The sequence below is a fragment of the Nematolebias whitei genome, chromosome 7 (assembly GCF_014905685.2).
Source record: "Nematolebias whitei isolate Nwh7 chromosome 7, NemWhi1, whole genome shotgun sequence".
In the NCBI taxonomy this organism is placed as follows: Eukaryota; Metazoa; Chordata; class Actinopteri; order Cyprinodontiformes; family Rivulidae; genus Nematolebias; species Nematolebias whitei.
In genome coordinates, this window is record NC_056504.1 from 32,186,812 (window position 1) to 32,210,760 (window position 23,949).

The following is a 23,949-nucleotide window of genomic DNA, read 5'->3' on the forward strand; positions in this document are numbered from 1 at the left end:
ATAAATCCGTACATGCTGTCATGTAGTAATGAGGCTTTAGTCATCTGTACTAATTGTCTTTGTTTATCTGGTTCAGGTTTTGTTTCTAGATGTAGTCACTGGAATGAATTCCGTGCAGCTAGATGTGTTTGTTGCGAATTATTAATTCATATAAGTGTGTCAAGCAGGATTTAGTGTACTGAGCATATTTCTGTTTCCTGTGTTGGCATATTTTATAATAATATCAGCTAATAGCTCCTGTTGTTTATGTTAATTACAAGGCACTGTGCTGCAAGTGCTGTTCTGCAAATTGTTAGACATGTTTTTCAGGACTTGTACAATGTGTTTCGAATCTGTCTTTGGGAACATATCGTCTGTACAAAATGCCATTAAGAGTGATATGTAAAAAATGGGTGCTGTTGATTCGTTTAGTTGATGGATCGCTCAGCTGTCCGATGATGCACGCTCGTATTGATTGCAGTACCTTGCATTGTATACCAGTCAATAAATGTGCTGATTCTCTGACATAGATGAATCAAAGGTTTAAAAGCTCTTTATGGTGTGGCGATGATGAGAAATCACATTGTTTCTGGAACCATGAATCTTTGATGGAGAATTAAAAGCCTGAACAACATCAGGACTAAAGATTTTCTATATGTATTTAAAGCACTCTTTTTCTTTCGTGTTCTTTATTGGCTTGTTAAATCTGAATGCTCCTGTATATTTTGGTGGGATTTTAGTCAGGCATGTTCGCTGACACTATATATCTTCACAGCCTGTAAGTGCTTGTTGTTGGCCTTTCTAACTTCTCAGTACTTTACCCATGTCAGGACTCCTGGGGGCCCTGGAGCAGAGAAGCGTGAATTGTGGTGTCAGGTTTCCACAGCAGTGGTGGTAAATCCATGTATTGTACTTTGTGCTAAAGAGATGCAGGTCAGGCTTCTGCCTATATGCTTAACTTTTCTGTTACAAAGAGCAATGTTCAAGGGATTTCTACCAAATCGGTTTCCTGACATCCTGCAAACATGATCTTAGAGCTTGTCTGTGTATTGCTTGTGCTGAAGCTGTTAAAATAACAATACACGAGCATGACTTTGTTTATGATACATATTGTAGTTAATATAATCACAATGTTACAGTTTATGCCACAGAAATGAGCATTCTGATTTTTTTATTTTATTTTTTTTTTTTTCACAGGGAGCTTTTTTATGCTTCTCAACCCTTCCAAATGTTTTTTGGAGCTTGTTTTGTTCACTGTTTGCCATTAAATTTTATCTTACTTTTCTCCTTGGGATATTCAGGAGACCAAAAGGTTGCAGCTCCAAGAATAGGTCTGTCAGTTAGCAACATCCTTTTTGCCGTTCGCCTTTGACCGAGGTCACGTCTTTAACTGAACGACACTGTACATGCAAGGTCCTGATGGTATCTCTTTTAATTATCTCCTTGGCACACTGTAGCTGGTCTGTTTAGATAAGTGACAGTATTATATTACTGGGAGCACGTCACTCTTGTATTGTCTCGTTGATGCGCAGCTAGTATCACATCTAGCTTCTCTGGGGTTTACTTTCCACCTCAGGCAGTTATAATGCTTTTTTTTTTTTGTTAGCTCTTAACTGTTGGAGACCTTGTTCATCTTAGAATGGGTAAAGAATAAGAATGCAAATTATATTAAAATGAAGAATTTTATTTTGTGTCAACTTGTCAGAATATGCCACAGTATATCTTATTATTTAGTAAAGACAAAATTGCTACTTCAGATATACATGTATCTACAAATTATGTCACTCTACTGTCAGAGATAAAGTAATATAATACTTCATTGCTAGTTGAATAAACCCATGCAAGAGTCCTGTATTTTTTTTTTTTCTGGGCTATAGGCTTATCCAAAGTCTTGACCACTAAGCACTCAGCCTCTCCTTTTTTTCCCCAGATAGAATAAACTAAATTAAACCTTACTGCAGGGTAACAGATGGACAAAGATGAGGCTAACAATGCACTACTCTTTCTTGGTAGAGGTGATGTAAACACGCCAGATTTTAGTGCCTTGCTCTCACGCTGCTATGGCTCACCGAATATTCCTCCTCATAGCTTCTTTTCATATCCCTCCCACCACATTGCCTCCCTCTCTCCCCCTCTCTCCTCCCATTTCTCGCCCGTGTGCTCCGTGCCTCTTTATTCGGAGCGCAAGGCATACAGATGTAAGTTTAATCCAGGCAACAGGCAAAGCCAGAAAATGAATCTTGCCCTTTTTCCAACGTGTAGTAGAATATGCATCATGCAGCGCAACTGCCGGGCTTAAGGGTGCAAGATGAAAACCCACTGGAACTGTGTGGCATGTTTTATTCTCTCCATCTCTTCATGTGGATCTTTTCATTGCCACTCTTAAAGCTTGGCTACAAGAGGTGTTATCTTCGGCACTGAGCTGGCTTTTTAAAGGAAATTGCAGGACTGTGGATCTGCTTGTGAGCTGCTGAAGAGATACAAGCAGGAGGACACTAGACTGAATTGAGTAAAAACTTTACCTTTTTTTAATATATTGCATTTTATTAGACTTCATGTCTTTGGAATCGGCAGTAAATGCACGTTTGTTTCATACTAGCTGATGAAGAAAAGCTAGAATGTAGTTCCTGGGTTTGAACTCTCTTGAACAGGATTTTCACCTATCAGCAACCTCCCTGCCTTCTTATCCAACCTTTTTTTTTTTGTCGTTTTTACTCAAACTTATGAGGTGGTCGGTCTTGGCTTTTAACAGAGGAGGAGTTTAACCAGATTGCAGCATAGCATCCTTCGGACTGGACTACCGTCTGCTCTTGATCCTCACCTCAGACTCTCCACTTCAGGGAGTTTTCCCCATCTGATTTATCCAGTAGAGAATTTCATCAGAGACCAATTCATTGGAACTGTCAGTCAGACACCAGGATGCAGGTGTCATTAGTATGCACAGATCATCGTGGAGGAGTGAGCCGCAACACGGAGGACCGGCTGAATCGCCAGAATGCCAACAGCCCCAGCACTGGCACCCGCAGCAAGTTCAGAGCGGTGGCGATGGTGGCTCGCAGCCTGGGTCAACTCTCCGTTCAGAGTGTGCCTTCCTCCAGCGAACAAAGTATGAAGACTGGCATGAAATATAGGTAGGGCACATCTGGAAGGTTAACATGACGTTTAAAATGTGGCCCCAGTCTAAAATGTTACAGTTTTGAAATATTTATCACAAATATTCAAAATGACTCAACAATGTGTTTTTAATTTTGCTTTGGTGTTCTGTCTTTCTCACTCCTTTCTGTACAAAACTGCCTGTTTCAGGCTGATAAAAGCTAAACTTTCTCATTGTGACAAAAACAGAATTTGCAAGACACATTGGATGATAAATAATTTTTTATTGATTTAATCTGTATATATCGTTAATTGGTATAAACTTTCTGTTTTGTTGTGGGGCCTGGAGTCTAATCTAATACAAACAAGCTGAACAAACAAGGCTGCTTTTGCTCAAACATAAAAACCACAGTACTCCTTAGTGCAAGCATATATATTACCTGTTTACAAGTTTACTTTTGTTTATTTTACACTGGTTAAATTCTGAAACTTTACATAACAAGTTTATTTCCCTGCAGAATTAAAACAGACATTTTAATCACATCACAATACCAGAATTCCAGAATTTATCTTGTATATAGTTAAAAAAAAAACTCTCCTTAAATGTAAATGTAAACAAATATTGTATTGTCAAAATTATGCAAATCCACTAGGAGGTTGTAAGCATGTTATTGCATAGCATAAAATTATTTTTTTAAGCCTTAATTTTTAGTCAGTAATTATAGTATTTGCAGCGCTCATGCACTCTTTCTAATTTTGTGCTTGAAAGCTTTTGCATTTTATTTCCAGGAGTTACTAAGCCTGTTTGTGTGCATGACCCTCGAGGGACACAAAGACTGATGACCGAATTTAATCTAACAGACTCCAGTTTAAGGATTTAGGCTAATGTTTATTGCATTTATATCAATTTTGCAAACGTCTTCTATTTGGGTGGTGCATTATTCAAATTAGTGCAGCTATTACACGGTGGCTGCTATGGGAGACAAAGAATAGGAGCAGAGAGAGTGGTCTCTTCAGATGCACATTTGGAGCACTGAGGGTTGAGGAGTGAGTGTCAAATCAAGCAGTGGTACAGAACTAAAAATCTGTGTGCAGCACAGTGAGTTACAGGACATTATGATCTGTGACAGGCTGGTCAGTAACACAAAGTGACTGCTTTGCATAACACTTGATTCACTTTTATGGAACACCAAAATGCTCCAAATTAAATAAATAAATAAAGCATTAAATAAGAATCTAAGCTCATTATGAAACATTTTAATTTTTATTCTTTTATTTCATAATTGTGTTTTTCATGACAGCTTACTTATTTCATAATGGTGTTTTTCAGCGGAATGACTTCAGCTGTCAATCAGCGTCAGTGGGTTGGACCTTCACGCCCACTGGCTGATCCTTCACATCCATTAGTTTTCGTGAAGCAGCGACTTGCCAGGTCCACAGTCATGAAGGATGGTAGAGTTGCATGAACTTCGTTCAGCTCAGGTAACTTTAGCAGATCAAACCGAGAGGATTACGTTCTCAGAAGATACAGGTGTCGGGACAAAAAGGGATGGACTGCCAAAAATCGATCGGTGCCGTGGGAGCGCGCACGGGAGGACTCGCTGTTTTAGTTCTTTGAATTTAACAAGATTAACACTAGCTGTACCAGTGAGCAGGTATTCAGGAAAACTAATGGATGTGAAGGATCTGCCAGTGGGCGTGAAGGTCCAACCCACTGGCGTTGATTGACAGCTGAAGTAATTCTGCTGAAAAACGCCATTATGAAAGAAATAAGCCATCATGAAATAAATAAGCCATCATGAAAAACACAATTATTAAATAAAATAATTAAAATGAAAAATGTCCTTATTTCATAATGTTTTATTTAAAAAAAATTTTTTTTTTTATCTATTTATTTAATTTTGAGCATTTTGATGTTCCATACACTTTAGTCATTTAATTTTGTAATAATTGTGTACTGTTTATTTCTGAATGAATTCTTAAATTTTTTTGACAGAATGGTTTATTAACCTTACTACCGGTACCCAGGCCGGTCTGTTCGTCAAACTATGTTTTATGCAATTTTGAAAGAACCTTTTTTGCCACTTAACAGTATTTGACATTACAAATCTGCTTCCTAATCACATTTGTGGCAGAGTACCAGAATAGAGGAATTTCCAATTAAATTGTGTCAAGATGTCTTTTTAATTAAAGGAAAAATATGACAGTAATTTTTTGTACCACATTTTTAAAAAATGTAAATTTGTTCCATGTTTTTACATTAGGATGGATTAGCTTTTCCATAAAACACCATAAAATAAATCCTATCTGATGGTTGATGTGAGGGTTGATTTGAGGAACCGTCGTCAGCTCTGTCGTTTGAAGCGACATCACAGTCCTTTGCATCTGATTTGCTAGCAGCAGCCTCTTCGTGTTGTCACACTGTCATCATTGAGGCTAATGATATTGAATGAGAAGAATCATTTTCCTCAAGGGCCAGCGGCTGTTTGTGTTCTTTGCTCTCACAGTGTAGTACAGAGTGCATGAATGGGCGTGTGTTTGTGAACTCCGTCTGTATCTGATGTAAATCGAAGGTAATGCACGGCTGATGCGCTGGGAAGATTTTGTGCACCGAGAGAATGCGTTTGTGCTTTAGTTTTAAAGAAATGGGAGTGAAGGGAGAGTGAGAGATGGATAAAAAGGAAAGGGTAAGGTTAAAGCTGGTGTAGGGCCAATGCCAAGAGGAAGTACAGTGGACTGCAGTGATCTGCACTCATGTCACTGTGAATCTCTCAAACGTGCCTCTAAGAGTTGAAGCTTGCAAACCCTTTAACATGGCTGTCCATTTCTCTTTTCATCCCAGATATGTTTTCTCCTCGGCTAAAGGGAGAAAGAAATGTTCATTTTTCATTTTCGACAGCTGACGAGAGTTGGTGTTTTTCTAACTCTGCCCCGAAAGAATTCAGTTAAAGCTGTCTTATCCACTCAGTAAAACTTTTCCTGATTATCCTCACTGCAGTGCAGTCGAATGAAATTCAGATCGGACTCATTTGCATACAGTCCTCTTTGTATCCTTGAATAGCAGCCTTGAATCAGGGACGTCGACATCCATGAGCAAGGATGCAGGTTAGTTTGGGAGTCGGAAATCATCAAAGTAAATGTTTTCTCAAGGCACAGAAGGACCGCGGCCGTTTTATTGAGCTGTGTTGTACTTTAATGTGGCTCTGCTTCAGACTGATACGGCAGGTTAAAATCATTAGGCTTTGCGAGTCTTCAAACACTTCCAAGCAATGATTAAATGCTTTCAGTCGGGAATAAATTCATGACGCACACTAAATGGCCTTTGATTATGTAAAGTAGTCTTTGAGGGAGTAAAGGAATGAGATTGGGGCAAGCAGTGCAGGTGAAGCAACAGCCCCCTGCCGTTCGTCGTGGTGTTAGCGCTTCTTTCAGTCAGCTACACCTTGCTGATTGAGAGAGTTTCATTTGTTAAGATGCAGCAAATCTCCAAAGTCCTGCTGAGTTCTAGGAGTTTCAGTGTGTATCATATTCCAGCTGGGCTGTCAATTTTGTGCTTTGTACGGAAAGATCAGTTAGAATTCACCCTGAACTGCTGTAGTTAACATCAGAGAACGGGAATTTGACTCGACAGCACAATGTACTCTGTGAAATGTGCCATGTTGGCAGGTTCATGTTTGCTCAGCCCATTTTCAATCAGTTGATAGAATAGGGTGCATACGTGTGTGTGTGGGTGTGGGTGTTTATTTTAATGGTATTTTTTTGCATTTTGTCATGCATGGCTTTGATTTTTTTTTTCTCTTTTTTTACTGTTCCTTGTTTTCCCAAATAATTTCAATTATTTATTGTATTTCATACGTATTCACAGCAACACAACTTTCTTCAGTTAAGGTCTGAATCAGCTACAAAACACTTCTACTGTGTTCCTTTCAGTTAGTAACTAGAGGCGCCACATGTAGAGTCAGAGCTGACTCACCACCTGCCCTGGTGTAAATCTACAACTAACTCACTTTAGCGTTCCTCATCTCTGGGGATCCACTTTTATTAGTAAAGTTGACATTGAGCCACAGCCACAGAAGATAGCCATTGGCAGTGTTGTGTGAGTGGATGGCATTTAAGTCTGACCACTGGGCTGTGCAGAGTTGCCCTTCATCCTGATCAGCAGCGCTACGACAGAGCTTTAGGGCCACACTGAGAAAAAATAATAATTAAAGACCATAAAACTGTAACAATAAAGTTGTAGAAATACGAGAATAAAGTCGTACATGACTTTTTTTTTTGTTTGTTTGTTTTTTGACAGCTCTCATTTATTTATTTTTTCCACTTGTCGGATCCACAATGCGACCTGTCAATCAATCCAGTAGGCATGTCAGCAATTGACCAATCTGAAGCAAAATGAGTCGTAATATTATCCAAACTCCAACACGATAAAGCAGGTTTACTGCATTTTAACTGTGGTAAAATGAAGAATGTTGAGCATCTTGTTAAGTTATACTTTGGTTTTGGTTTTACAAATAAGGAGATAGTTGATCTGTTAGCGCATCAGCATCATATTATTATCAGTATCAGGACTTTGAACCTGCTTACAGTAAGGTGGTACGGTCTGATGGGCTGCAGCAGCTCTCTGCAGGTAAGAAGCATTTAGCTTCGGATTGGTCATTTGCTGACACGCCTACTGGACTGACTGACAGGTCGCTTCATGATCCGACTCGTGGAAAGAAATAAAATAAAATAAACGAGATCTGCAAAAAAAAGTCTCGTACGACTTTATTCTCGTAATATTAAGACTTTATTAGACTTTATTCTCGTAATACTACAACTTTATTCTTGTAAATTTATGGCATTAAAAAAACGTTTTTCTTAGCATGGCCCTAAAGCTCTGTCATAGCAGCACTGCAGCAGTCCTGTGCCCAAACAGTTTTTTTTTTAAGCTCATCTGGAAATTATAAGAGAAAATACATGGCAGAAACTTCAGAGAAACATGAGGATAGTGACAAAATTTACTGATGAAACTTTCTCACATTCAGACTTAAATTGGTACCATACAGTCCAGGGTTATTGCAAAATCAAAGACGTGTTGATGGAGCTCTTTTTTTTTATTCTTTGGGAATTTATTGGAATTTTCTTAATTTTTTTCCGACTGGTACACAAATGCAAAATCATTCTTCAGTTTGGCTCAGGTGACAAAAGCTGTGGGTGTGAGCTTTAGGGCGTCATGATTGTGGGTGCATGCTGGGACATTTTCCTGCATTTTGAGGGCTCTCATCGTCAGGGAGCCAGCTTTCCACTGCCTGCACTCCCCCCTGAAATATGAATCATAAGCAGACTGTGGTAGTTAAACACAAGGCACGCACCACAACACACGTTAGCTTCACCGGCGTAGATACAAAGTTCATACAGCACAGACCTCAGGCCGCAGCAACATTTTGCTAACGTCTTTAATGTGCCCTCAACATTTACCATCTGTTTGCTCTGGGCGTGTTGGGAGAAACTGTCAAACTGTGGAATGGTTCTGTCTGTCAACGTGGGCTTGTGTTTCACTGAACGCTCCGAGATTGTGTTTGTACTGAAGCTTGAATTGAGGGCGGTGTTATATGCAGCCTATATGTCTTTAAGCATATCTGCATCTCAGAGACTGACTTGTGTTTTATTGGAGTTAAAAAAAAAAAATAGTAATGGCAGCTGCTCTTTTTTCGCTTCACTGATAAAGTTTAATCAGAGCCTATGTGTGCATGTTTGTGTCTTACTGTTGCGCAGATCTTTTCTCCCAGCATGGTATCTTCATAAACGCTCTGTTGTAAACTGCTAAGTAGGAGGTAGTTCTTGGTCCGTTCAAAATCTTCATGTTAGTCCAACAGATTGCGTCGGCTCACGCTGCATTTGTAGCATTTTATGCACACCGAATGCACGCAGTCCTGTTATAATGTAATAAAAAGCCGTCTCTTATGGCATGCATTCATCTAACAGGGAGATGTTCAGTTGTGAAATAAACATTGAATCAGCAGAATGGTTTCCACTGTGACTTTATTTCACATCACATTATTTTCAGCATGAGATATATTTGAGCAGTGTTACATAATGTGTAAGGATTGAAGATAAAATAATGCAGCAGGACAAATTGGGAGTGAGGTTGTACTCTTGCAGGAGACCAGCGCATCCTGCTAGCCTTGTGTTTTACGAGTTGTTATTTTTTTATTTTTTTAGACAGATGGCACCAGTTTGTTCTGAACTGACAACAGTGCAAGGCTGCAGGATGTCAGTATTGCAAAGGGCTGCTTGGCCTGCAGTATGCTAATAATTTATTCCAACATGGCTCTTGATGTCCATGCATGGTTTGGATGATTGTGATGGCGGAAAAAAAGTGAGGAGTAAGGAAAACTCTTATCAGCAACACCATTTACAAGCTTCTTAGAGGACTTTAACAAGGTGGAAAAATGCCTTGCAAACTTGACCATATTTAAGGATATGTTAAGATTTCTTAATATGATTCACCTGTTGGTCGTTTTTTTTTTTTTAATAGTTGTTCTGTGTCTAAAGAACCAGCAAATAGTAAAAAAAAAAAAAAGTATACCGTACATAATATACATAAGTAAAAAGGCATAAAATGTATACAGATGTGTGTTTGTGCGCGGGGGGGGTGTGTGTGTGTGTGTGTGTGTGTCAGATGCAACAGTGTAGAAGCAGAAGTCAAACTTTTGTGGCTTGTATTTTCAACTGACTCAGCTTCTTAAAGCTTGCGATCACATTCTGGAAAATGAAACTTTGTGTTTTTCCTTCTTCTAGTCTCATTTATTTGATTTCTTTCATTGTTTTAGCTATTTGCACAAGGGGACATTTTAGGAGTGATTAAAATGGAGAAGTACTTTCTAATCAGACTTGATCATTAGTTGATCCTTTACAGCCTTAGACGCAGAGGAAATATCAGTATTAAAATGTGGGGAAAGCAGAAATTAATAAGCGTTTCAGAGCTTCTCTCATCACAGAGAGGAAATGGTATTAGAATTGTGCTCATAAAGGAATGATTAAAACAATCAACATGTATTTATAATTAGGTTTCAAATGAACTAAAATTAACAGTATTCAATCCTCTGAACTGCTGGAAATTAAATATTGCTTATGTAACTATTTGTCACATTTTTATGCAAATGTATGAATTTACTTTGGTTTTATTTTCACGTGTTAACACTATATTTTAGCTGGTTTTCAGCTATTTGAACGAGACATTTGAACCTGACTGTATAATTCAGCTCATATAAAAAGAAGTTTCAAAGAAAGAGCTCAAAAATAAATGATGGGAAGAAATAAAAAGAACGACCAGCAAGAGGAGATGAACCTTTGCTGCTAAAATAATCTCCACAGAAAGTCCTTCCATTTTTGGAAGAACATTTTGTTTTCTTTTTTTAGAAAAAGGTTCCCTGATGAAGGATCTCTTCCCTTGTTGGTCCTGATCATTCTGATAAGAATGCTCCCATAAAAAAAAAAAACACTGTGCTTATTAAGCCAAAAGTCTAGTTCTTGGGTCATAATGTTGTCAACAGTTAAAATCAGATTTTGAGCTACAACTGCGTGAACATTTTTGTGTTTGTTGCAGTATCATTAAATTTGAGTTAATTTGTGACAGTTTTTTTATCATTATGACTACACATGCTTTTAGAATAACTTTGTCTTAAATTGACATTTTAAAAGTTTTCTTGATCATTTGAAATCTTTAAAGACATTTAATTATTTTTTCCACGATACTGCAATATAAAACACAATGGGTCTGTTGGAATTGTCATAATAAACTACTGTGCTTTTCGCTGTATAAGTCACACATTTTTGCATAAATTAGCATGCCCTGCGACTTATACAGCAAAGCAACTTATTTATGGTTTTTCCTCCATATTTATAACCCATTATTTGGCTGAGATCTGACGATTTCATTCATTCTGACATGGAAAATATTGAACACTACCATTTTCAGCTGCTAGGGGTTGCTCGAGTTATATGGCAAGCCATATTGTCTCATTATAAGTGGCTGTTAATGAGACACTTTGCTTGCCATACAAAGCCACCGTCGTCTCGTTTTGGAACTCCTGGAGCAAACGTCAAAGCAGCTGCATTTTACCACACCGTCCAGGTGAAATGCAGCTGATTTGACCATTAAAGTGCATTTATTAAGGAAAAGTTCAACTGAGACGCCTTTGCTATAATGTTGAGCAAACAAATAATTGTTTTTAGGTGGTTATCTTGTTAAATTTCGAAGAAATGCACAGCGAGTCCTCCCTCTGCGTGCTCCTGCAGCCGCGAATCGGCTTTTGAAATGCAGCTGATTTGACCGTCAAAGTGTGGAAATTAAGGAAAAGTTTAACTGAGACACACCTTTGCTATAATTTCGAGTTAAAAAAATAATTGTTTTTAAGTGTTAATCTTATTAAATTCTTTTTAAAGTCCTCCAGTGCACGCTCCCGCCATTTGGCAGCCAATCGATTTTTGGCACACCGACCCACGTTTCCGGGTAGTCAGCGGTGATGCATAATAAATGTGACGTATACAGCGAAGCAACGTATTTATGTTTTTTTTCCCACTTTATTAGACATATTTGGACTGATGGGACTTATACGGTGGTGCAACGTGTACAGCGGCAAGTATGGTACCAGCATTTTTGTCTGTGATTTATTAGCTTGTGTGTCTTTAAAGATACAGTAGAACAATATTTTTTATGCTTTGCTTGCTTTCTCCTTCTGCAGTATACAAGCAAAAGTTTTTTTTTCTCATATCTTTAGACACTCGCAGATATATCCCCAAACTAAAATGCAAGAATTTGCCAGAAAACACATTCAGCCAGAGTAAAACCTCAGAGTCTTCAGTCTGTGAATGCCAAAGTAAAAATTAAATAAATCAAATGAATTGCCAGTGACAGCTTGCTGAATGTGCTGTAATGCCAATGGCTTTGTTTATTTTTTTCTGGCTTCTGCGTGTATGAAGTTGTTTCTTTCCAACAAATTAAATCACATTTGACATCTTCTCAGGCAACAGTTAGATATGCCACTGGAAGCGCATCACAGAATAGATTGTGTAACAATGTACGAGAATATTAATTCTCCAAAGCAAGTCACACACAGAAAATAACTTGAATGAAAAATTCTACTTAATAAATTTATAGCACTGTTGTTGGACAGCTGAAAGTGAATGTTGTCAATATAATTCTTAGTAAAACAATAATGGCTGTTCAGAAGATTATAAAAATCTTCAGTAAAGTCTTGTGGTCTGAGAATAATTAATACGTATTTTGGGCTTAGAAAGAAAAGATAAGATTAGGAAATGTGTTTGCTTATTTAAAAAAATACAATTTTATTTCTTGGATTCTTAGTCTGCAAGGAACATTTTGCACATCAGCTGAATCCAATTAGATTTGCAGACCCATTTTTGCACAAATAAAAAAGGCTTTTTAAATTATTTCACTCGTTTTTTTGTCTCGTTTTTAATATTTTGGGATTGACCTGGCTGAACTGTCAATCCCATCTGATCAGGAGTAAGACATATTGTGTAGCTTGTATTAAAAACCTGTAGCAAACTACATAACTGAAGCAAAAGTTACTTAACAAATCCAATGTAAATCACTTGAATTGATGGTATGAAATACTGTATATAAGGTCAGTCATTTTAGATGATAAAATATTGTTCATCTTTGGCCTCCATACTTAATAGCTTTTAGCTTTTTTCTGACAAATCCTTCCCAACTTTCCAGTCTGAGAGCACCCTGGCCACTGTCTGCTGCAGATAAGAGGCTGACTGCTCATGCAGTAAAACCTTCACACGCCTGATTTAAAAGGAAATAAATAAATAAAAAAGGAAAATCCCTTTAGTGTGTAATTGAAAAGTCACAACTTATATTTTTCCCTTCACTTTTGACAGAGTAATTAACTGTGGTATAATGTAATATTCAATAGATTGCAAATAATTGTCCTAGTTTTGACAAAAGCACGCTTTCTAATTTGCTCTAACTAGCAAAGCTTTTTGTTTCCTTTTCAATAGCTTCCTTCTCAACACACAGGCCTGAGCGATATCAATCTAATTCTTATTAGAAAAACAGATGAGCAGGCTTCTAAAAATGTCAATGTATTCTTCTCAATTCATCTCCAGAAAAATCTCTTTATTCATTCACCTCCAGTCAAAGCTGGCACTCACAAATGCATCTCAGGCTTTGATTTGAAAAAAGAAGAGAGACTTTTGGTCCAGAATTATATATGAAGGTCATCTAGCTGACAGAAATGACTAAAACCTCCAGGCAAAAAGCTGAAGGGTCTCATAGACATGTTCCAACTAATAGAGGAGCGAATAAAAATGAAACTTCCCAGAAACTTTCTTTTAGTCACTGCTGTTGTGTCAAAGCTCTATTTTCTCTTGAACCCATGTGTGAGCTTGTATTCATAGATCTATTTGATGAACACAGCTCTCAATGTGTTCCAGCTCTGTAACCTTGTTTCCTCTTTCAATATTTTGTCAAGATTGCTAACTGCACAGCCTCTCCTTCAACAAAACCCACTCTCTTTTGTATATAGTCGTATAGTCATTGCTTTATTCTATTTATGACCCCTAAGGGAAATGATAGTCTTAGCTCATTTCTATTATAAAGTAATGTGCACTTAAAAATCATTATTTAGTTTTATAATATTCTAAAATACATATCAAGAACCAATTGAACCGTTTCCTAATTATAAAATGCCCTGATGAGCCAAACCATCCTCAGTAGAATTTATAATGATAATTACTTCCTTATAATTGCATTTGTCATGGTCTGTGATATTGATGTAATACGCAAGAAGTGATTCTGAAACAATATTGTCTCATGGTTTGTCTAGTGGAACTGCTTAGACTCCATTATTAGTGTTATCAAGGCTGCCTGCGGCGCATGCAGCACTGCACACATCTCATGTGTGCAGAGTTGAGCTATCAATGTACTGCAGCAGTGTTGTATAATCTGTAGCGCTGCATATTTAGTGTATTGTAGAATGAAGAACGAATTGGTTTATCAATTCAGAACTCATCCAAATCGATAACAGCTGAGCTGAAGTGTCTTCAAAAAGTAAAGCTTTTGCTTCCAGCTTCCAGTACTGAGTTTCTTCTTCTCTTAGAGGCTAAGAACAAGCCACAAACCAGTTTCGTGTCACTGCATGGTTGATGGTTTACATCAGTGGTGACGCCAACAAGAGTTGCATCCGGGTCTAATAAATCCAGCCCGGACTGGACCGAGCCCGTAGTTTTTTGTTTTTTTTCCCGAGCCCTACCCGGACCCAATGGATTACCGGTAGTTAGAGGGCCGAACCTAAAAAAAAAAAACTTTTTGTATTTATTAAGTTTTACTGATTTTATAAGCAAATCAGTTTGACATGATAGTTTAAAAAATGTAATGAAAGGAAGCTATAAGTTTTATGTTTATTAACAAGTCACCAAATGGATATTAACATACAAAACAAATAGCCTAAAAAAAATCAACTGTAAAGATAAGCTATTATACAGATGAACAAAAATATTTTTAGAGCAAAATTATTTGGAAAAATCTAGAACAAGGCTATTTTAATTGAAGGTGCTGCTCGCTTCGGTTTTTGTAGATACTGCTACTTCCTTCACCGCAGATGACAGCAGGTGTGGAGATGCGCGTGGCCGGTGATCAGCTGATTGACCCATCCATCCATTATCTTTACCTGCTTCTTCTTTTTCGGGTAGCGGGGGTCGCTGGTACCCATGTCCAGCAGTCACTGTGTGAAAGGTGGGGTACACCCTGGACAGGTCACAAGTCCATTTCAACCGGCGAGTCAGCGGTGGCAGGTTGTCCATCTGAGCTTAACGCAACTTTTTTTGAACCTCTTTAAACCGGCTGGTCAGACCTGTATCCTCCTTAACAAGTAGATTAACACAATTTTATATTGTGCATTATTTAGTTTCCTTTGTGCTGTATGATTCGCAAAACCACAGAAGCCTGAGCCCACGTGCGCAATTATTGTGCAATGTGCCAGCGATCTCTTCCACAGTCTGATTAACTGCTGCACTTTTCTTTCTTTCTTTATCCTCTCATTTTATTTGTGCTGTATAATTCATAAAACCGCATCAAAGCCCAAGACTAGACCGGCCCTAATCCGGGTCAGTTCAGGCCGGGTTCAGGTTAGAAATGACAGCTCTAGCGCCAACTCACAACTGAAGATTTACTTACGATAAATAGACAAAAATGTCCGTAAAACACTGAAAAGTCTATGGACAGTGTGAGTTAGAGCTTGACCCATTAGACTTTTTCAGTGGTAGAGGTAGATGCCAGTCTCTAGTAACAGAACAGCTAAGAACTGTGTGAATGCACATAGTTTGTTGGGTTTTGGCTCATAAATGTATTAGTTTAATGTTCATACTGACTAAATTCTGTTGGATTTTTAACAGGAAAAATAAAATCTGTGAATAGCTGTGACGTATTGATTTGGCTCTATAGGATTCACTGTGAATCAGGACACATTTTTACCTAAACAGCAGTTTTCTGAAATATCTTTATAATTTCAGTGGCAAGCATAAAGTTATCCATAGTTTATATATTTTCTAACTAACGGCGTTAAATATATAAGGCTCGGGGAAAAAAAATCTTGTTACCTAGTTAATACAATGTTGTTCCTTTAAAGCGTTATGGGAGTCGGTGTTGTACTGATAAAAGCACCACTGTCGTGAAATGTCTCTTGTGGACAAATTTTCACAAAAAATGAGTACAACATCAGACTGTGCTGCCCAATCACATGCCTGACTTTAATTGGCTTAGTTTGCTCAGGTGTGACTGATGTTAAAAATGGCAGAAATCAGCCTAATCCTTGAGCTGGTAAATATATGTGTGCAACCCTAATTTTTGATCTGAAAGGGTCATTATATTGCATGTTTTAAAGTAATAAATTGCTCCCAAAACAGTGTTTGTGATTCATGGGGAATTATGCATTTAATAAGACCTAATAGATGGATAAACAAAGCAATGAGATCAGATTACATTTCTATTCAAGAGCAGTTCTTTGGGGTTGTTTTCATGATGCCAAATGAATGTGTCTAACCCAATAATCAATAACTGATTACTGGAAGAGACTTGTCTTAATGTTATTGTCAATAAAAAGCAAACGTAATTCTGAAGAATTGCTTGTCATATTAATAATAAATTAGCCATAGTGATACCTCTTGCTTTTCTCTTGGGTTTTGTGTTGTTTGGTTTGGAGAAGTCAAATTTAAAAATCCTCTCAAAGTTCATCTTTGAAACAGGCTCATCAGACCTGACAGTACTGCTGTCACTATGGGCTTTTTAAAATGGACCCCCCCTCCATGTTTTGTCCTTGTAGCTGTAGCGGTGCCCTGACTGTGTCCCTCTCCTTCATTAATGGGATAGTTGAGGTTATAGTCAGGCATTCTGTCTGCAGAGGTTCAGCTTGAACAAGAACCCACCTGCTTACAGGTAGAGTCGTTGAAGCAATGGACAAAGCAATATTCAAGGCCTCTCTCGTCAAATATTCAGGAAAACAATGTATTGATGATGTTAGGACATATTTGATTATGGGATCAATGGCATGGAATGGGCTGTGTATTCTAGTATTTTTTTTTTTGTTCTACAAAAAGACAAAAAAAAATAATTATTATATGTACCGTTTTTACAAATAAACCACACTTTTGTAGCTTTTAAGTTTTATTTTGTAATTGGTAGTAACACAATTAACAAAAGACTTGTCATTTTAGCTGCAACTATTTTCATTGCACATCTTCTCGACTTGTTTGTGAACCAGTAGCAGGTTTATTAACAGAAATTTGATTACGATGATAATTTGTGGAGCAATCCAACACTGATAGCATTTTTTTTTTCTCCACCACAGAGCGTAGTAACAAAATCAACATTTACAGTTTGCAAGCAAATAGCATTAAACACATTTTGTTTAACCAGTGGACAAACTTGGCAAGTTTTTATCAAAACCTGTAACTACTGAAACTATTTATTTTGACTATCAAAGATTTTTAAAAGCTGCTGATTGTTGTGGCCATTTTTGAGCTAGGTTATCTGTCTTACTGAGACAAAAACATCCACTGAAGCTTTGTGTGAAACTGCTGCAACTTTCAGAAAGTTGTAGCTTCCTATTACATCATTGTTACAGGTAGAAGAATGGAAAAAGTTTATGGTTTAATAAAAGCTGAACTAAAAAGGTTTGACAATACAACAGACAACAGTTTTAAAAGTAACTATAGGGGCTTAAATTTACTTTATCCTTGATGTTTTTTATGTTTATGTTAAAGTTTTCTTGTGTTGTAAATGTGGCCCACTTAAATGTAGTAGGTTTTAATGTTTAAGGATAAATTTTGTTTTTGAACTGAAGACCAACATGAAAATAGACAAAGTAGCAATAAGGGCTGAGCAATAAATGGAAAATGTATTCTCATCACAGTACAAGTATCACAAAGGACAGCATGGGCTGCAATAAAACATAGACCATCGTATTTCACATATAATAATTTCACATATAATTTTACATTAATCTTCGGCATGAGTATATTATATTAAGATAATCCAACAGATTCACATTAGCCTTGATGCCCACACATGGTTTAGAAAAGTGATGACAGAAAAGAAAGTGAAGAGTGAGGAAGATGGGGGTTTAAAATGGGAGTTAGTTCACTGTGGCGAGCCCAAAGAAGACAAAATAAAAAGTAGCCCTAGTGCAATCCATTTGTTGCTTTATGTCCCACCCACACTTATACCGTACACACACAGCCCTAACATCTGCACATGCTCACACTCCTGCCTCCCTTTTTACTCCTTTTCATGTCAGCCGTTCTATAAAACCAATCTTATAAAAATATTTTAGTAATCTTCCCACATTCTCACTTTGACTTCAGCACATCATCATCTCTGATGATGGCACTTTATACTGTATATTAATTTATTTTTGCTCTGCCAGATTATTCCGTGAGGAGGGTTGTCGAGAAGTAGTTCATTCCATTTTGTGCCTTTTTGTCGTTTCACATATATTTTTGAAGCTGTTTTACGTGACTGTAGTAATGATTTCTCTTTAGGGAATTAGGCCTCAGTAACTCTGCTACCATGCTGGGTCTGAGAAATATTTAAAGACTAACACAAATCAAAACCTTACTTAAATTGTGATTGTCAGCAGAAGGGTTTGTTCTGGACTCTGACTGGCTCAATGACGCCAGCTTTAGTAGCAAGTTTGTTGTGAGGAGTCAAGCTTTCCACATCGCTGCAGGGGATTTTAGTCACATGGAGGCGGAGGGACCCTGGAGTGCAGGAAGAAATTTTCTCTGGATGTCATAGTGTGCCTGCTTAAGACCCCACTTCCTATCTCTGATTTTCCCTGACATTTTCCTGCACACACAAACAACGACACACACACATATTCTCATTGCCACGTGTTACTGTCTTTTCCTCATACCCATCGCCTCGTGTGTCAGTGCAGGAGTAGATTCAAGCTACGGTAATTCTAAATCCATATGAAGCCCTGTTCCTCTCAGCTCACATGTCTGTAGATCATATAATACTGCAGGAGACAGGTTTGTTTATTTATTTATTCACAGTAATGACAGAACGCTACATTTGGAGTGCAAAAAAACATAAAAATGACTGCCACATCCCTCCTATATTCATGTAAATTTATTTCTTTGTTTGACAGAAACCTTGGGAAGTCTGGCCTGCGGGTATCCTGCCTTGGATTAGGTAAGCTCCTGAGCCCAAACTGAGGAGTTTGCTGCAACAAGAAGTCTGTCTGATGGATGAGTGGTCAAAACACTGAACCCTATCAGCCATTCTCCTAAAATATATAGAAATGATGTTGCATTGAGTGAAGAAGTTCATCAGTGGCCTAAAAAGACTGGAAAACGTCTTGGATTTCTATTTTTATTGGCCTGATTTTGCTTTTTTAGATCAGTTGTATTATATGCATGCTGAGCATATGTCATCTCTGCTCACTTTCTTATCTTTGTGTGTTTTGGGGTTCTTGGACTCTAACCCTTCCTCCCTGTCTCCCTCTGTAGGAACATGGGTGACGTTCGGTGGACAGATAACAGATGAGGTGAGAACAGATGGGTTTTGTCATCCTCCATCAGTCAAAGCTTTGGGGTGAAAGGCAGTTTGCTTAGGAAGCTGAACTTCGTCTCAAAAAGAGCCAACATTTAAAGAAAATAACTTGCTGTTTATGATGCCAGTTTAGCATTTTTAATTTAAGCCAAATAAATAACTGGAAAGTACTCACATCCACCCCCCGCCCACCCCTGTTCCTTACCCCTTGTTTTCTCAACAGATGGCAGAGCAGCTGATGACTCTGGCCTATGAAAACGGCATCAATCTGTTTGACACAGCGGAGGTCTATGCTGCTGGGAAGTGAGTACATCCTGTCACAGTGAACTTTCAGTGAACGGTAACGGCAATCATTACCCAGCTGCTCGAAGCTGATAGATTATGAATTTAACTGGGAAAGGTTATATACCAGCTGAGTGTCACTATCAGATGTGAGTTTGATCTAAAAATGGTCTGTGGTCCCCTCGTTCTGACATTTAGAAAATTGATATGTTTGTATACTCGTGCTAAGACCATCGTTCATTCCAACACAGTATCTTGGTATATTTACATACTTTACTTATGGGTAAATGTTCGTAAGCATTAAAAACTTCTTTATTGTTGATGTGAGAATATTTTACCTTTGTGCCGCTGTATTATTTCTCAGCTCTCAATTAAAACCTGTCGTAAACTCGCAGCTCATCTGTTCCAGTTAAAGACCAACAGCTTACAGTTTGCACCTAAAATGCATTTCCATGTGCCTTTTCAGTGAACTACTATTTCTTCTATTATTATTAGGGGTGTAAATCACCAACTTTACCACAATACAATATTGTATTGATTTGTTTGTATGACGATACGATTTTTCCCCGATATCACAAAGTCTGTCACGATACAATTTCGATTCTATTCGATTCACAAGTCTGCGGTCGATATATTGCGATATCAAATGCCCATCTCATTTACATAAAAATAAATTTACAGAAACAATTAAAATAGGATTTAACCATTTTATTTCTGTTATTACAGGTACCAGTCATTTAAATAAAAAATATTTTTTTCTTAATGAAAAAGTAAAAATAAATGACCTGTTCAGTATAGTGTCACATTTCTCATGTTTAAGTGCATTTTTTAAACCAGTTAACTTAAAAGTGCTCTGATTACCTTTCAGTTATAAAGAAACAAAAATAGATATTGAGCTTACATAACGTGTCTATCAATGTCGTGTTTCTTCTTCAGGTGAACGGCCAAATTTGTTGTTTCCTGAGTAGTTTAACTCACACCTGTTGCATACGACATGAGTTTTGTCTATTGAGCCGTCCTGTCAGAATCAAAAATATTTCCACAGTGTTGATTTAAATCCAGCAGGAGAGTGAATTTCATTATCTGTGTTTTCTGCCTCGTCTGCCAAGTTGCTGAGGCGGCCGCAGAGCGCAGCCGCGCACGGAAATGGTGACACAGATGTGCCTTGGGAATTTCAAAATAAAAGCGTATTTTAAAGATGACGATATAAATCGATGTTTTAGTTTTGCCACGATATAATCAAATCATTAATCATTTAATCGATATATTGATTTAAATCGACGTATTGTTACACCCCTTATTATGATCTTAATTAATGAACCCCTCATGAAGAAAAAGACAAATTTATGGGTGTATGTTTGCAAAGAAACTTCTGTCTAAACCATCATTGCTCAAAAATGTCATTTAACCCATTATCTTCAAATGACATCCTGACCTGACATGTCTTGTCCTGAAAAATTTGGCAATCTAATCATATTAAATGACTAATGATGGCTCTGTGCACCTAATATGTAAAAAATCTCTGCAACCCTTCTTAACGCTCTGCAGTGTTGTAGTTTCTTACTGGCAGGAGGTACATCGGTGTAAAGGGTGGCAGAGAACAAATAAAGATCGCCGCTGCTATAAGAATGTGGCCGTATGTGACCTCCATCACCTCTGGATAATCAACATAGTTAAATCTATGCAACTCCAGTTCGATCTCACATAAACGCGCGTGATTGGTAACCCAGTGTGACCAGTGCCTATTTTTTTTTTATTTCAGTTACTTTTTGAGCACGTTTTAAATTTATTTAAATTAGCCTGAAAAGAAGTTTGAAGTGAACAAAGATTTTAGTAAAAATCATCATGTGCCTTAATTTTCCATGAACATTTTTATAAAACAAATATAATGCACAAAACTCAACATTTGGTTTTCATTTTTGTGTTTGTTTAATCAGCACCCAGGTAATCATCTGAATCCACTGGTTTTCTTGATGACCAAACTTTTTTTATTTTCCCAGATTTGTGTTTTTGAAGGAGTAAGTGTTATTGGACATAGATTGTTGTCCACATGCAAAGATCTGAAGTCGGATCAAATATTTATAACCTTAATTTAGAGAACAGGCCCTATTTATCCTCAGGAAAAAAAAAAAACTTGTGCTGCATTTTGTCTTGGTGTTGCAATGGTTTGAATTCCATTGTGGACTAATCTGGCTTTGTAGTGACTCGGATGCTTTGAAATAATCTAAGGGATAATCCCTTACTAACAGTATATCTGATTAACTGCAGCAAGTCCCATTTTTTTTAATCCCTGAAGACTATTTCCCATTTTTATTACATTTTGCGAGCTGTATCAGAGCGCCTTGGAAGAAAATTAAAAAAATAAAATAAGCAGTAGGTTTCAGCAGTTCTTCTTCTGTCCCATCTAATGCCTCTGCAGCTGTTGTCTGATGCATGTCATCTCTGCACGCTTTGCTCTTCTTGTTGTTTCATGTCAAGGTCGGTAAAACGAGCACAAAGCTGATCTTTGACACAGAAGTCTGTCTGCTCCTGACTTTGATCAATGAGCTTCCATAAAACAAACTGCAGTTAGCCAGAAAGACAAATCTGGCATGTGCTAGTGTTTGTGTGACAGCACGTCACACAGCTCAGGATGTGTTGCACAGGTGTTAATCCTGACAGCTTCCACTGCAAAGCAGCTCCAAGGAGCTTAAACTGAGCGCCCAGGAGTTGCGCAGATCACACACTTTGTGCATTAGCGTGGAAACGTCTTTCATGTAAACTTGACTTTTTTTTATTATTTCAATAATAATCAGTCAGGCTCAGAAACTGTTGTGTTGATGCATTCAGCTGCAGAGACGTTGATTCTGCGTCGTTAGAGTGGGCAGATATCCATCACGATTAAACAGTTTATTGTAGCTCTAAAAAAAAAGCAAAACATTCAACATGTAGGCTTTATTTAAATATTGATTGTCATGCTTGACCAGCATATCTGCTCAATGTGTGCAGACCGGTGTTTGCATGAAATGTAAATAAAATGCACAAATAAATGTTTCGTGCTTGTCTTTTTCTCTGTTATCAGCAAACACAAACAGCATCAGAGCATTTTAAATTCCACAAGAAATGTTCAGAGCGCAATAGCAGTTTTTTTCAGGCTAGACATTTAGCTGTAGAGGCATCATAAATGGCTGACATTTTGCAAACCGACTGGCAAACAGCTGCGTACAGTTACTGAGAAATCTGAAAATAAAATGGATTTTATAGGTCCATGAAAAGTGCACCATTATCTGGTGGCTTCAGCTGTCAGTCATAATGTCAATTCTGCAGCATAAAGATCTAATTAGGGGATGGATGCGGAAAGCCAGCACGCTCCAGGCATGCCGTGTTTTATATTTGAGCTCTCAGGTTTACTCACATTGCAGAATGGCAACCCTCAAGGTGTGTAGGACACACACACACACTTTTACTATGAGTTCACACACACGCTATTGCTCTCAGGAAAGTGCAGTGCCATTTGTTCTATATAAAAATATAAAAAAACGGGATCAGCTTGCAGAGGCTGAAATCTGTCCTCATGCTGCTGCTGGTTGTTTTAATAAAGTGAACTGTGCAAATAAATGAGTATGGGAGAGGAAAACGTTGCAAGAGAAGTTTAAATGTTTTACAGAATTTAGAGGATTTTTTTAAATATTAATGCCAAACAAGATAAATTATGCAAAGAATGAAAAACACTCATGCATAAGCATCCAATGGAATCTAAACATGCAGATCAACAAGAAAAAATACAGGGATTATTAGTTTATTCTAATTTACAGGTTTAGGTAATACCTGAAATTTCCATGCATCAAGTTATTTTATAATGTCCTGCTAATATTAAAAAGTGTGTTTTTAATAATAAAGCGTCTGCTAAGTGTTGGGATCTGACATTTATATTTTATATATTTTACTAAAACTGGGTCAGTGAGGCTGAAAACTGTCGGCTATTATCAGTAAGATCAGCTACTTGATTAAAAGCAGGCAGGGAGGCATACAGAAAAGATTATTCACTCAGCTCTCAGTAAATGATCCTGTCATTGTAAAAAAGGAAATGATAAAGGAGTGCCTGTTTTAAAGCTAACCTTCTGAACTGCTTTGCACGTGAAACTATTGCTGCAGTGACATGAATGAAATGCCCACGTGTTATCAGTTCTGTTTTATTTAAACTGCATCAGTTCACACAAAAAGTTGTCTCACGTCACTTTTACCATGACCTTTTGGCTTTTACACACTTGTCAGTGGGTGGAGATTGGATTTTATTTTATTCTGATAGTACGAAGCCTCCAGAAGAACCAGAGTCAGAGACAGCCACAAACAAGAAAAGCACAACTGGGTGTTCAGTTTATAACTGTATAACAGAAACAGGAAGCTCCGGAGTCAAAGATGAGGCTGCTCTTACAGCAAAAATAGATACACTAGTCTTAACTGTTTATTACTCATACCTACTTCTTATATATTCTTTATATATATATATATATATATATATATATATATATATATATAAAGAATATATA

At 37.5% G+C, this 23,949-nt stretch overlaps 1 protein-coding gene across 3 annotated transcripts in view; it reads left to right on the forward strand.

Moving 5' to 3' along the window:
• The window catches only part of kcnab2a (potassium voltage-gated channel subfamily A regulatory beta subunit 2a), a 63,744-nt gene that overhangs the window by 24,663 nt on the left and 15,132 nt on the right, over nt 1-23,949 (forward strand). For 2 of the 3 annotated variants that reach the window (XM_037678770.1, XM_037678768.1), the window contains exons 3-5: nt 18,735-18,778; nt 19,096-19,133; nt 19,362-19,441. In XM_037678770.1, coding sequence (XP_037534698.1) covers nt 18,735-18,778; nt 19,096-19,133; nt 19,362-19,441 — 162 coding nt within the window. Of the gene's footprint in view, nt 1-2,805; nt 3,111-18,734; nt 18,779-19,095; nt 19,134-19,361; nt 19,442-23,949 lie in introns of those variants that run through there. The other variant, XM_037678769.1, reaches the window with a different exon arrangement.